The sequence below is a fragment of the Podarcis gaigeae genome (assembly GCF_964106915.1).
Source record: "Podarcis gaigeae genome assembly, chromosome: 3".
NCBI classification, from domain to species: Eukaryota; Metazoa; Chordata; class Lepidosauria; order Squamata; family Lacertidae; genus Podarcis; species Podarcis gaigeae.
In genome coordinates, this window is record NC_139680.1 from 104,571,626 (window position 1) to 104,586,043 (window position 14,418).

At 45.6% G+C, this 14,418-nt stretch overlaps 1 protein-coding gene across 8 annotated transcripts in view; it reads left to right on the top strand.

Annotated features, from left to right (window-relative positions):
• The first annotated feature begins 3,603 nt into the window (after positions 1-3,603).
• Positions 3,604-14,418, top strand: part of ANAPC1 (anaphase promoting complex subunit 1) — a 58,394-nt gene continuing 47,579 nt past the window's right edge. For 2 of the 8 annotated variants that reach the window (XM_083732979.1, XM_083732980.1), the window contains exons 1-9: positions 3,604-3,782; positions 5,246-5,482; positions 6,414-6,575; positions 7,832-7,883; positions 8,147-8,250; positions 8,740-8,822; positions 9,793-9,866; positions 12,058-12,206; positions 13,343-13,563. In XM_083732979.1, coding sequence (XP_083589105.1) covers positions 5,270-5,482; positions 6,414-6,575; positions 7,832-7,883; positions 8,147-8,250; positions 8,740-8,822; positions 9,793-9,866; positions 12,058-12,206; positions 13,343-13,563 — 1,058 coding nt within the window. In that variant the 5' untranslated portion in view covers positions 3,604-3,782; positions 5,246-5,269. The remainder of the gene's footprint in view (positions 3,783-5,245; positions 5,483-6,413; positions 6,576-7,831; positions 7,884-8,146; positions 8,251-8,739; positions 8,823-9,792; positions 9,867-12,057; positions 12,207-13,342; positions 13,564-14,418) is intronic. The other 6 variants (XM_083732981.1, XM_083732982.1, XM_083732983.1 and 3 more) reach the window with 3 other exon arrangements.

Sequence of the window (14,418 nt, forward strand, 5' to 3'; positions counted from 1 at the left end):
GTGTACATTAGCCGAAATTCACACCCAAATGCTGATGGATTTTCACGAGGACTTAAAAAAACCCATTTCTGTAATATATAGTACTATATAATATTTTCTGCTATATTATTAACAAGATATTGGATATTGCAATGGATTGTGTTAGGTTACATTTTAATTATATGCTGATTTGTATATTCCATTACTTTTTTGTAATATCTGGATAACTGGTGACGTTATTTGGCTAAGCAACAAAGCTTTGGGTGTAGAAAGAAAGGAGTGACATTTTATTCTTGGATTTCAGTAACATGTGATGCAAACTTCCCATTCCCAAAAAGTGGAATACTCAGTTCTCATTTAATTAATGTGAATGTGGTATTTATATTTGTGTAAGTTGGGAGCATTGGAAAGGGGAGCAGGGTACTTTAAAAAAAAAAATCAGCAAAACAATGACTATATTTTGAGCACAGTCACAGAACGTATTGTTCACTAGGGCTGAGCACCTGAATAGATTCCGCCCCTACGTTCTCAATGAGAAGCCAGAGTCCCATTCACAAACTACAACGGACATTGCTTGGCATAATTAACTTGCTGGGTCCACTCCAGGGACTTGTCACCACAAAGAGGGGTTTTACACAGCTGAGCCTTATTAAACGCTTGCATAATTGTGGCTTTTGTATTCCACTTGGTGAAAGTAACTTGGACTAATAAGTGTCCAGGAAAATAATGAGAACTTGGTTCCAGGGTATGTTGAAATTCGAGACGTGTGCTTGTTAGCCATTTACTGGAACACCAAGACAACCACTGTTCAAGTTAGCAACATGTGCTATTGAAAGCAAGGAGAGAACTCTACAGTACTTTGTTTCAAATGGGGGGAAAGACTTCTATCAGGCTGATCCTACGAGCTGATGTGTGAGCAATTAAGCTCATTGGATCAGGCAGTGCTATCTCAGCACATATTTGAGGGCACATTTGGCACTGAGATGTGACTACAGCATCTGCATGGTAATTGCCATTAGTTTGGTGCCATCATGCCCAGGCTTGTGATGGTGGCTAGTTCTCAAGATCACACAACACAGATCAGTTACTCCGAAGAGTGAGGAAAGGGTGGCTCCACTAGCCTCAATGGCTGTTGTGGTTCCCCAAAGCCCTCTGGGCTCAACCAGACCACCTCCAGGCTGAGGCTGCTGCTCCTCTCACCTTTTGGCTTGCTTGGTGAGGGCAACTGAACAGGTAGCAACAGCAAGGAGATGCTCCAGGGATTGGCAGTGGGCCCTCTACTGGGATATGAGGCTCAGTAGGTGCCCAGGAATGCTGAACCCTGTCACCATTCAAGCCCCTCTTATTCTCTAGCTCGGTTGTATTTACAAGCCGAACTCAAAACCCTTTTTCTGCCTGGTCCAATGATGTTTTAGGCACAGATAATGACAACTGAAATCTGTGTACCTAATTCTGCATAGAATTAGGCTGTTACTTGGAAGGAAGGTTCTCCAGTTTCCGTGGAGTAAGTATTATATTTAGGGCTGCAGCCAGCCATTACATCATCTTTCAGCTCTCGGGCAAACTTCTGCCACCTTCACACCTCAGTGTGTTTGCGTCACTGGGCTTGCAGCTGGTTCACTTTGGGCCAGAACTCCACAGAACATAGCCCTGGGCCTTGTTCTCAATTCCAGGCCTTGCTCTCAATTCCAGGCCTTGCTCTCAATTCCAGGACTCAACAGGGCAGCATGTGACATAATAAAAATACCTTTGAATATGTACTGAGTTTTCCTTTCTCAAATGAGGAACTATATGGAGAAGATCTTATGGCCTCACTAGGATAAGAAATAATAGCAAGAACTATTGGCAAGGTTAATTTCCCTTGGCTTCACATCTTGCAGTATCCATAACATGGAGACCTTTCCTCCTAAAGGAGCTGTGTTTATTTTTTTATTAAATAAGTGATATGCATCCTGAAACCTTAAGTGGTACAGTTTATGCCACTACCTCGGGACTTGACCACCTGCATGTGTGGAGCAGCCCTATACTATTTATGCGGCTACTTTGAAGTAAGGTCCACTGAGTTTCAGCGATACTAGCAAGTTACGTGTGCATATACTGTAATAGTATAGCCATCTTAACCACTAGGTGCCAGTGTATTGTCCCAGTTGCCAGCACCGTTTTTCTTTTTTTTAAATTGTTTTTATACTGAATTTTTTTTGTGGACAACAAAGGCACATATAACTGTTTGCAGTTCCTAGAGTCCTATGGGTCAGTTACATTTGCTGTGAGAGACACTGCTGAATCAGCATAGTAGGACTGAGAAACGGTGGTTGGGCAGGAGTGTGTGTGCCATAGCTGTCAACCTTCCCTTTTTTGCGGGAAATTCCCTTATTCCAGCGCCGTTTCCCGCTGCTTCCCCGGATTGTTAGATATCCCGTAGACTGTCCCCGGGATAGGTGAGGCTGCTGATCCCTTATTTGCAAATCTGAAAGTTGGCAGCTATGGTGTGTGCGCGTGTGTGACCCCCTCCCTCTTAATGCCATAGAAATTGCAGCTAAGTTCTCTCCGTTCCCTTTGTTTGTGCAATATCTAGGCTACACTCATCAAGCACAGGCTTATGGGCTGTGTGCAGAGAGACCACTGAAATGCACACCATGCAATCTGTAAAACTACCCCAATACAAATTCCTGGCTGTTCCTAGTTGCTTTGATCCCTATTCTCTCCCCCCACCCCACTTTACATTGTTTTGCACAGCTGATCTGATGAAGCTCATCTGATAGCAGCAAGAAGCCAAGAATCTAGTCCCTAGATTCAGGAAGGTAGCTGTGTTGGTCTGACGCAGTTGAAATAAAAAAATAAATAAATTGTCCAGTAGCACCTTACAGACCAAGTAAGTTTGTTCTGGTATAAGCTTTTGTGTGCATGCACTCTTCTCTACAAGGTTGTTGTTGTTGTTTAGTCGTTTAGTCGTGTCCGACTCTTCGTGACCCCATGGACCAGAGAACGCCAGGCACTCCTGTCTTCCACTGCCTCCCGCAGTTTGGTCAAACTCATGTTTGTAGCTTCGAGAACACTGTCCAACCATCTCGTCCTCTGTTGTCCCCTTCTCCTTGTGCCCTCCATCTTTCCCAACATCAGGGTCTTTTCCAGGGAGTCTACTCTTCTCATGAGGTGGCCAACGTATTGGAGCCTCAGCTTCATGATCTGTCCTTTCAGTGAGCACTCAGGGCTGATTTCCTTCAGAATGGATCGGTTTGATCTTCTTGCAGTCCATGGGACTCTCAAGAGTCTCCTCCAGCACCATAATTCAAAAGCATCAATTCTTCCGCGATCAGCCTTCTTTATGGTCCAGCTCTCACTTCCATACATCACTACTGGGAAAACCATAGCTTTGAGTATACGGACCTTTGGTGGCAAGGTGATGTCTCTGCTTTTTAAGATGCTGGACAATTTTTTATTTTTTAATTATTTTTATTTAGTCACTGGTCCTCGTGCCCTCTCCAGGGACTGTTGCCCTGCCCTGCCCTCTCTTTGCTGCCCTAGCAGCTGGGGGAAGCCCCTAACCCCGAACACCCCCAACCCGCCCGCCCCCCACTCCCGCGCTTCTCCCCCGGGCCAGTTTGCGGCGTCCCCCGCGCTAGCCCCGCCCTCGGCCTGCCGCGCGGGCGGTGATGGGAGTCCCAAGATGGCGGCGCCCGTCTGAGAGAAATTCGGAGGGAGACCGCGCCGCCCGCCCGCCCGCCGCTACCCAGGCAAGAGACACCGGGAGGAGCCGCTGGAGCCCAGGCCCGCAGCCGACCGCGCTTTCCTGTGTCACTCAGGTTCGTCAGCTAGTTGTTGCCCCCCCCCCCCAGCCCAGCCTCTCCTGCCTCCCAGCCTCCCTCGGACCCGTTACCCATCCCTTCCCGCGGCTCGCTTCCTTCGGCGCGGAATCGGGGCTCCGTATCGCGCGCGCATCTGCATCCCCGCCCCGCGCTCGCGGCGCGTGCTCTGCGCGCGTGAGGAAGCCGCCGGGCTGGCATGGCTCTCCTCCCGGGCAAAGAGGTGTGCGGGGTTGCAGCCTCGCCCGGCTCATCGATCCCGGAGGAGGGCAGGGTGATTTGTCCCTGTCCTAGTAATAATAATAATAATAACAATAATAATAGTTACAATAATAATTTAAATATTGGATATATTGTGGTTGTTATTGCTATTGCTTTTATTATCATTCAGTTTTTATACCGCCCTTCATCTTGAGATTGCAAGCTGTGTGTGTGTGTTTCACACTATAAAAAAATGCATACCCAAAAAAATGCATAACAATAAAAAAGCAATCTCTTTGGTAGAGAAAAGCACCCCAGTGACCTGTGTTTTCTTCCTTGTCCGATTGGAGTTTCCAGTTGTCTTGCCGGGACTCCTCAAGCAGGATGTATGGAAGGGGGGAGGCACAAGTGTCAAGCTTTTTGGGATTGCAAACGGCAGCAACAACCCTATTTTATTTGTAAAAAGCATAAGAAGCACCAAAGCCTGCCTTGGGAGTTAAGTGCTTTTGAGCTCAGTTGGACTTCCAGTTGTAAACACATAAGAGGATTGAGCTGTGAACGTTGTTGAGTTGGGTTCCCAAAATAACCACAAGATTATTCTTTTTTTTATGTTGCCCATTCATCATATGTCCAAAGGACAAGATAGACACAAAGTGGTGTGTTATTCCAAGGATCCTCTTCCTTGGAAGTTTTTAAGCAGAGGTTGGATAGCCGCCTGTGATGTAAGCGTCAGTTGTGCTTCCTGCAACTCTACAATTCTATGAGGAATGTGTAACCTAGAACATATGCTTGGAGTCAGTGCTTAACTTAGGCTGCACTCCTAACCTCAGTTGCTTAGGAGTGAGCTTATTGAAGTCCGTAGGATTTATTTCTAAGAATACATGGTTAGGACTGTGCAGTTGGTTACTCTGTCAACCATAAGATACTCCTTTAATAGACAGCATCTGTCACCAGTCAGTGCACTTCCATTATAAAAGCTTGCTCCAGTTTCAGTGTAGGTTGATAATTTTCAGTGCAATAAAAGGGCCGATTTGGATGTCTGGGCTGAACGATGAGGGTGGAGACACTTCTTCAGGTATACAGGGCGCTTCTATCACAATATGAGTACCAGAACCTTTATTTATTTTTTAAACCAAAGAAGCACTGGTGATGATAATGATAAATGAGGGCAGCCAAATGAATAAGGGAGAGTTGAAGCATTGTGCATGCTGAAAAAGTCACACTTGAAACCACCTCTGTTTCTGTATTGGCTCTTTCTTCAGAAATAATGTTGATATTTGGAACTCATGTCGAACATCTATGAAGAGAGGGTAATGATGATTGCAGCAGGGGATTTGCAGGAGTTTGTCCCTTTTGGCCGTGACCACTGCAAGCACCACCCGAATGCGCTGAACCTGCAACTTCGGCAGCTGCAACCAGCCTCGGAACTTTGGTCGTCGGATGGAGCGGCTGGTTTGGTGGGATCCCTTCAGGAAGTTACGATCCATGAGAAACACAAGGTAGAGTTGCCTTTGGCGCCAGCATTTAAACCAGACAAAGCCTATGTGCCAGTGTGCTGTTGGAATAGCTCTGTTGGTTTGAAAATGAGGCTCTTAATCTCAGGGTTGTGGGTTTGAGTTCCAGGTTGGGCAAAAGATTCCTACATTGCAGGGGGTTGGACTAGATGGTCCCTTCCAGTTCTATGGTTCTGAATCAAAATGATCAGCCAGTGAGGAAGGGAAGAGGAAAAGACGTGAAGGGAAAATACAACGGTCTGTTAAAATAGTTTCTAAGTCATAGGAATAGGTGGTACACATTTTGATATTTTATTGATGAGTGAATACTCAAGGAATATTAATAACATGAACAGATAGGTCAGGGGTCAGCAAACTTTTTCAGCAGGGGGCCGGTCCACTGTCCCTCAGACCTTGTGGAGGACCAGACTATATTTTGGGGGAAAAGAAGAAGAAGAATGAATGAATTCCTATGCCCCACAAATAACCCAGAGATGCATTTTAAATAAAAGGACACATTATACTAAGCCAAGTTGCAGGGAACCAGGCAGAGGGTCTTCTTGGTTGTGGCACCCGCCCTGTGGAACGCCCTCCCACCAGATGTCAAAGAGAAAAACGACTACCAGACTTTTAGAAGACATCTGAAGACAGCCCTGTTAGGGAAGCTTTTAATGTTTAATAGACTATTGTATTTTAATATTTTGTTGGAAGCCACCTAGAGTGTTCCAGAATTTCCCTTTAAATCACTTTGGTGCTCCTTCTGGCCAAGCAAATTGAAATGTGTTCAACTTTTACTGATCAGGGCAAGATCGGCTTAATGTAACTACAACTAGCTAGGACCATTCTCTGTTCCCTACTAGTCTTTGAAAAATAATCACACCCATAAGCATAATACGCAGCATTTGCTAGTATTTCTTATTCATCTCCCCCCCTTCAGGAAAGTTGGCAGCTAAGGAAGGGCATTAGTGATGTTGGCGAAGAAGTCGAGTACGATGAAGAGCTTTACGTGGCCGGCAATATGGTCATTTGGAGCAGAGGGAGTAAAAGCCAAGCTTCTGCAGTTTACAAAGCGTTTACGGTGGACAGCCCTGTTTTGCAGGTATGGAAACTGGCATGGTTTAGCTTGTTTAGCTGCAAGTTGCATATGAAACCGAGGCCAGAATTATCCTTGCACTTGCTTAGGAGAAAGCCTTGTGGGGGATCTTGTCGGAATCTCCATTTGACCAAGCTGATAAAGCTTATCCTCCAACGTTAATTAATGACCTGAGCCTTTGATGAGGCCTCAGGCACATTCCCCTTCAGCAGAGTTTCCAGCACAGGGAAGTGATGAGATTTGTGGCTACATGGCTAAAGAGTTTTATTTCTCGCTACGCAGACAGCAAAGAAAAATACATCCTCTCTCTATGAAAGCAGAAAGCAACTGAAAGGAACAAAGGAACAGGAAACCACTAACATCACATCCGTCTCTCGTCTCCTGTGAGACTTCCAACAGCCTGGAAGCCCAGGAATGTAAACAGCCGTGTGACTCTAAGCAGCTGCACAGTGGCAAACAGAAACTAACAGATCAGTGGCGCAGACGACCAGTCAGATATGCAGGAGTTTGGGTTGTGTGGTCTTTTTATATAAGCAAGCAGCAACATAGGAAGCAGCCTTCCATCTGCCTCAATATTGTCTGCTCTGACTGGCAGCAGCTCTTCAGGGTTTCAGGCAGGAGTCTCTCCCAGCACTACTTGGATGAGGAGAGAATATGATGGGGGCAGAGAGGAGCATTTTTATTGCATACTCATTAGTATAGTTAGGATTATAAAATATTTTCTGAATCCCGTCAGGAGTAAGGCAGGGTAGGAGAATGAAAAATGAATGGAGATTGTGACTTAGGTGAAAAGTCACAGGAAATGCTCTGGTGTGTGGATTGTGTCATTTTGCCAGTATTGCCTGGTGTAGTAATATATTTGCGGAAATAATTCTTTTCTTACTTTTTTTTAAAAATGTTTTTGTTGTCCTGACTCAGATGTGTTATGTATTTATTGTAACCCACCTTTGGATAATTAAAAGAGGAAGGTCTGGCTATACATTGAAGGAAGTAAATGAAATAAAATAAGCATAGGCACTTGCAGATGGAGTTTACAAATAGTAAATGCAAGCGGTTTCTGCCTGAAATGGCTGCCCCTGACCGGCAAAACGCAAATGAAGACGTGGGCAAACTCTGGCTGTTCAGATATCTGAATCAGCTGTTCGTGTAGTGAGGTTTGGGTATAATTCTTTGTGTTCAGATAACTGAGATTTCAAATAATGAGCTTTCCGATAGCCAGACCTGGTTTACTCTTCCTGCTGAATATTTTTATTTTGTTTCAGGCATTGTGGTGTGATTTCTCTATACCCAAGGATAAATCTGACAAAACGGAAGGTATGTTTTATTTTTATGAGGCTTCATTTGAAGTCTGGAAATACGTATGCCTCACTTTTCTCTCCTCACGAGTTGTTTAAAATCTGCTTGCAGGCGTAAACATGAAAAACAACAGTAATAAATGATCCAACTTGAAAGGCACCATTTGTTGCAATATGCTATAGTTTCCCCAAAACCGAGTGTATGAAATGCAGTCTGGTTTTGGGAGAAGGGTAGCTGAATGGAAGATTATTAAATTATGCTTATTTGTTCCCCAATTTCAGATAGCACCGAAGTAGTAGAAAAGTGTATCTGTATATTACAGAGCTCTTGCATAAATATCCACAGCATTGAAGGAAAGGATCACATTGCTTCTTTGCCCTTTCAGGTAAGCTTATGTGAAAACCAAATTCAGAAATCGGGAAGAGTTGCTGTGCTTATTAAGCTTGGCCTTCTGAGCTGTCTTATTTCTTTGAATAAAGACTTAATTTAACAGAAGTCGTGTGAGTTTATTGCTGACTTTCCCCCGACACCTGCTCTTGACATCCTTGCAGGGCAGTAAGAAGCATTATCCGAGTTCAAGGACCTATTCCAGCCAGGCAAAAAAGAAGGGGGAAAAGCAGGACTGGTGAAGGGCATGGGTTGTGGGGTGGGGGGCGGCTTGGGGACAGTCCCATGGGAGAGAGAGAGACCTGGAGGGCTGTATTTGACCTTTGGTTCCCCACCCATGTTATAAACAAAGCAGAAATCATTTGTGTCCTGGTACCTAAAGCCTTGACATTATTTGCCAGCTAGCTGAATATCAGAAGCTTTCAAATATCACGGCTATAAACATGTGAATAATGTTTTTAAAAATATAACTTTTATATATATATAGGTAGCCAATGTCTGGCCAACAAAATATGGCTTGCTGTTTGAACGTAGCAGTTCTTCGCACGAAGTGCCTCTTAGCCCACCCAGGTAATTAGACTTTATTGATTCTTGACTGTATGGTAAGAAGCTGGTCCAGTGTCCTTAGTAAATGTGATGGCCCACACATTCTGTGGCTCTTTAACTTCATTCCTTGGCATGTCTCTTGGCAGGATAATTCCTTAGCTAGCAGAGTGGATAAAAATCTCATGAGATTTTCCTTTTAATCTGATTTTAACTTCTGAATTTTCCAAGTTGTGCTAAGTGTCCCTTTGAAAATAAACTGACTTGAAAAACACGCAGGCATCTTTGCAGCAGATTAGTATTAATTTAAAGTACATACAGATGTGTCAGTCACTTAACAGAAAAGCCCCAGAAGCATACGCAGGTATTTGGACAGCATGAATATCTGCAAGAACCAGGTTTTTTGTGACGATGCCGTGCCTCATCCTGGAATTGTAACCTGTATCAGTTCGAAGAGTGCAAAGCACAACATAATATTAGTAGGGCTGTTCTGTTCTGTATATTCTGAGATATAATGTCACACACTTTGCTTATTTACCTATCTTGCTTTTTGGGGGATACATTTCAAAGTTTCAAATTATAAATAAATTAAAAGCATAAACCAACTTAAAAACGATTTCTGAATGTGATCCTAACTTATTAAAGTCCACACATACAGGCTGTCATATTCTCTGATCTTCCAAGTTGTGGTTTGGAGGACTGGGAATGAACGTGTCTCCTTCCTGCCTCCCCTTATGTTCCCAGCTTCAGGGGACACTTCCTGGTTTGCCAAGCTACAGTCTGCTGTTATATTCAAACCTGTTATTTACCATTTCATGATACATTTAGGACGATGTACTGAGTTAAGACTGTGATCCTAACCATGTCTACGCAGAAGTAAGCACCATTTAATTCAGTGGCGCTTACTCCCAGGTAAATCAGGTTAGGAGTGCAGCCTTTAGTTGCTGCTCTCCGTTTTGCCTGCAGTGCTTAATATTTTGCCCCATTTTCTTTTCAGAGAACCTTTGCCCACCATGTTCAGCATGCTGCATCCGTTAGATGAAATAACACCAATGGTTTGTAAGTCAGCAGGTAAAATATGTAATTCTTAAAAACAAGGAGGAAAAACAAGTCCAGCTGAGCAGTATTCGGAGATGCTTGACTAACGTTTTGCTGGTCCCTGCTTTTGGTGACATTTAGGAATTTGGAACAATAATTGCTTCATCAATTGAGCATTTTTTGCTCTGCTATTTCGGAGAACCAAGCTCGCAGAGCAGCAAAAATCTTTCTAAGTCTTACAATCAAAAAGTCAAGGCACAAGAGGTAAAGGGATTAGGAGAGAGGAGGAAAAAAGCAAACCAACCTGGGCACTAATTACCGTATTTTTCGCCCTATAGGACGCACTTTTTCCCTCCAAAAATGAAGGGGAAATGTGTATGCGTCGCATGGGGTGAATGCAGGCTTGCGCTGAAGCCTGGAGAGCGAGAGGCGTCGGTGCGCACCGACACCTCTTGCTCTCCAGGAAGCTATCCGCAAGCCTTTGGAGGATGCCCCATGCTTCACGCAGGTGTCGGCAAGCCTTGCGTGCCCGGGGGGAACTCCCCCTGGGCGTGCACGGCTTGCGGGTGGCAGCGCGGAGCACGGGGCGCCCTTTGGAGGACGCCCCGTGCTTCGCGCAGGTGTCCGCAAGCCTTGCGCGCCCTGCGGGCGGGGCACCTTGAAGCAAAGCACCCCGCGTGCCGGACAGACACCTGCAGCGTGGGGAGCCCAGCAGGAGTTCCCCGCAGGGCTCCCCACACTGCGGATAGCAGCCTGCCGCCCGGCGCGCATGGCCCCTGAAGCAGAGCACTCCACGCACCGGACAGACATCGGCCAGCCCCACAAGCTCGGGGGACAGCGGGGAGGCGCAGCGCCGCCATCCCACTGTTCCCCGACCTGGTTTTGGGGGGGAAATAAAGGAAAAAAAGTTTTCCTTTATTTCCCGCCCCCAAAAAAGTAGGTGCGTCCTATGGGACGAAAAATACAGTATTAGTTATAAAATTTAGCAGGTCGTGGAAATAGATTAAAGTACAGGGGAAATCCTGGCACTTCCTCTTTCTCCAGAGGCCTCAATTATAGTATTTGCAAGGACTGTAATGTGATTGATTGAGGAGACCAAAATCCAAAAAGAAACCTTTGAGAGTTTATCTTAGTGAAAGACATTTCAACTCTCTGTTGCATTAATGGTAGTAGAATTAGAAAATTAAAAGGGGGGTGTACCCCTAACAAGCACACACAGGAGAAATACTTTCATACTTTCCAAGGGGTCAGGACAAAAGACATTGATTATATTTATAAACTACCCTTTTATACCATTTTTTAAAGGTTACAATACAATGTATATGCAACTATCTTACAGTGCTGAGCTTGTGAACATCTCAGGAAAATGTAGTTGTGATTAAATGCAAGAGGTTAATTCTGCCCTCTAAATTTTAAAATAATCCATATTGAGAATGCCAGGAGGAGGTTTTTGTAATTAGCCTTCTGCTGAGATGTGCCCATTCATTTCGTTAATATATTATTGGGACTTGTTTCTCATCCTCTAAAATGCAGGTGACTTACTGTACCTTGATAGGGGTTTTTTAAATGTTGAAATAGACAGATAAGTCTCCACAGCTGAAAATAACCCAAGCAAAGGCATATTACTACAGCCCCACAAGGCCCCACATTAGTTCTGCACCACCACACTCCTGCCTTCTGCATGTTGCCAATGTTTGCGATAGTGTGCACATGTTGTTTTTGAACTATGTCTCCTGCCCGGCCTTTTTTCTTAGGTGGCTGTAATGGTTATATGGGGTTGCTCGTGCGTAAGTTGCCGCCACTCCTGGCTAGGTAGCCTGGTTAAACCTTTTCCTGGCTGGACAGCCCTTCACTTCGTGGCTGTTCAGTCACTAGCAGAATCCGTCAGTGGGCGTTTCTTGAACTTCTTCCAGCAAAGACGTTCTTTGACGCCAAGTCTACGCCTACTTTCCTTGCGCGGAAGTCTTCTGCGCAGGGTGGGTGTGGGTAGCGGAGGACCTGTGCTCTCCCCGCTGGTCTCCAGCGAAGAGTCCTGGAGCCGTCTCTCCGATTCCCCCATCCGCCCCCCTTTATCCCTGGTGTTACGCTGAATTCCTTCCCCAGCTGATGAGTCCCCTCTCTCCCTGCTTGGCCCTTCTCCGGCATCGCTTGGGAGCCCTGCCTCCACTTCTGGCTCCGATGTCAGTTCCCTGACAGTGGCTAACCTGACTTTTCTCCCGCTTAGCAGGTTTGTTTGGCTCTGCCAGAGTACAGTACGTTGCTGACTATTCGATGAGAATTGTTTTCCTCAACGCTGAGCCTTCCATCCTAATGACGTACGATGCCACTCAGAGTGTGCATACCATCTGGGCGCTTCGTCGAGTAAAAGCAGAGGTAAGGACCCAAGCGCAGGATCCATGTGGAAATGTTAAAAACTAGCAGGCTCTGCTGCCTTGATCCACTTCCAATACCTCGTCCCACCCCAATGACTGCTCCGAAGAAAGGAGAAAAACCTGGGGGGATCTGTGCTGCCACTGTTGTCACAGGTGGGATACCTCTGTATGTAGTTGCTCAAAATCATAAGTTGTGGCACTCAGGTCCTGCATGGAGGCTTCCCATAGACATCTGTTTGCCCACTTTGAGAGCAGGGTGCTGGGTTATAGGGAAGCAAAGATCACCAGATTCTTCAACATCAACTTCGTTGGACTGGTCGTGTCGTGCGGATGCCCGATTATCGTCTTCCAAAGCAACTGCTCTATTCCGAACTTTAAAATGGAAAGTGTAATGCTGGTGGCCAACAAAAGAGGTTTAAAGACTTTCTCAAGGCAAATATTTAAAAATGTAGTATAAACACCAATACTGTAACTGGGAAACACTGGCCTGTGAGCGCTCCAGTTGGAGAACAGCCTTTACCAAAGGCTTTGAAAACACTCAAACTCAGGATGAAAGGGAGAAGCGTGCTAAGAGGAAGGCATGCTTGGCAAACTGTCGCCATGATCAAATCTCGCCTGGAAACCTATGTCCCCACTGTGGAAGGACATGTGGATCCAGAATTGGCCTCCACAGTCACTTACAGACTTACTGTTAAGCCTGTTTTCATGGAAAACAATCTTACTCAGCTATGAATGATACCAAAGAAGAAGAAGAAGAAGAAGAAGAAGGGTTTTATGGACCTTTGGCTGGATCCAGTAGGGTTCTTCTTATGTTTTTTTTATGATCCGGGACCTCTCCTCTCCTTGTTTAGTTGGCCCCTTAAACTTTGGATACATTTCATGTTACTGAGCCTGGATAGCTCAGTGGCTTAGAGCGTGGTGCTGGTAACACCAAGGTTGCAGGTTCAATCCCTGTATGGGTCAGTTGCATCTCCCCGCATTGCAGGGGGTTGGGCTCCTCATAGTCCCTTCCAACCCTACAATTCTAGGTTTCTATGTTTTAAAATTAGGTCTGTACTTCAAGGTATCCTGTTACGTAAAAGCTATGCAGTTTCGAACAACATAAGCCAATTTTTGTTGTTGTGCTCTTCTCTGCAGGAGCAAAGCGCTGTATTGAAATTCTCCGAGCAGGTGGGGACCCCTCAGAATGCGGCCGCCAGCAGCTCCTTCACAGTCCACCTTCGGAGCCTCTCTAAGGGCGACTCGCCCGTGGCTTCCCCGTTCCAGAACTATTCCTCTATTCACAGTCAGAGCAGGTCAGCATCGTCCCCCAGCATTCACTCCCGATCACCCTCCATATCCAACATGGCAGCTCTAAGGTAGGCTGGTAAGCTTTGGTTGTCGATTTGCAAAGAACTATACGGGGGAACCATGCATGCTACAAATCCTGGCTTACTGAAATCTTCTGCGGGTGGTTGCAGCTTCAGATTCCAGCCTTAAAGGGTTGTGGAGGCCGAGCTCCCGTGTGTTGGGATCATATCTTTCGTAAGCTGAAATGCATTTGCTGCTCTTCAGCTTCCCTAGCAGATTTTAGCCTCTCAGATCTTGTTGGGTCACCAACCTTTCTCTCCCACCGGGGCAAATTAAGGTGGTATTCAGCTAACTTGGCCTTATTCATGCAAAGATTAGTATGAGTGCAATGGAACTTGCCCATGCACGCCCTGCACCCTTCCCGAATCTGGTCTGGAGAGTTTGGGGGAATCCCTCGAGCAGATTTAGGGGGCAGTTGGGTGGAGGAGAGGTTTGGAGAATCCCATTCTGCTAGCACTAATCCTTGCTCTAATGGGACCCTGCCTTAGTGCTGTGTTGAACACAACCCCCATTTTCACTCTTCCTACATTATGAAACTGTGATAGGGACGTTGCAGTTTCCACATTTTGGAAACGCTGCTGTAGAGGTTCCCTGCCCCCTTGGAACGTTAATCGCCTTGTCAATTCCTGGCCCCAGCTGCAAAGAACATTACCTTAAGAAATATTTCTGTGCTGGCTGTAGGGAGTTGTAATGCAAAACATCTGGAGGTTGCTGGAGGCTTAGATTGTATGCTCCTTGGTGTTAGGGGCCTATTGCTTCCTTCTTGCAGTGCTACACGGCCACATTCACACATTCCAATAAAACCTGTTGCCTGTAGTTCTAATTACAGTGGTACCTCGGGTTACATACGCTTCAGGTTACAC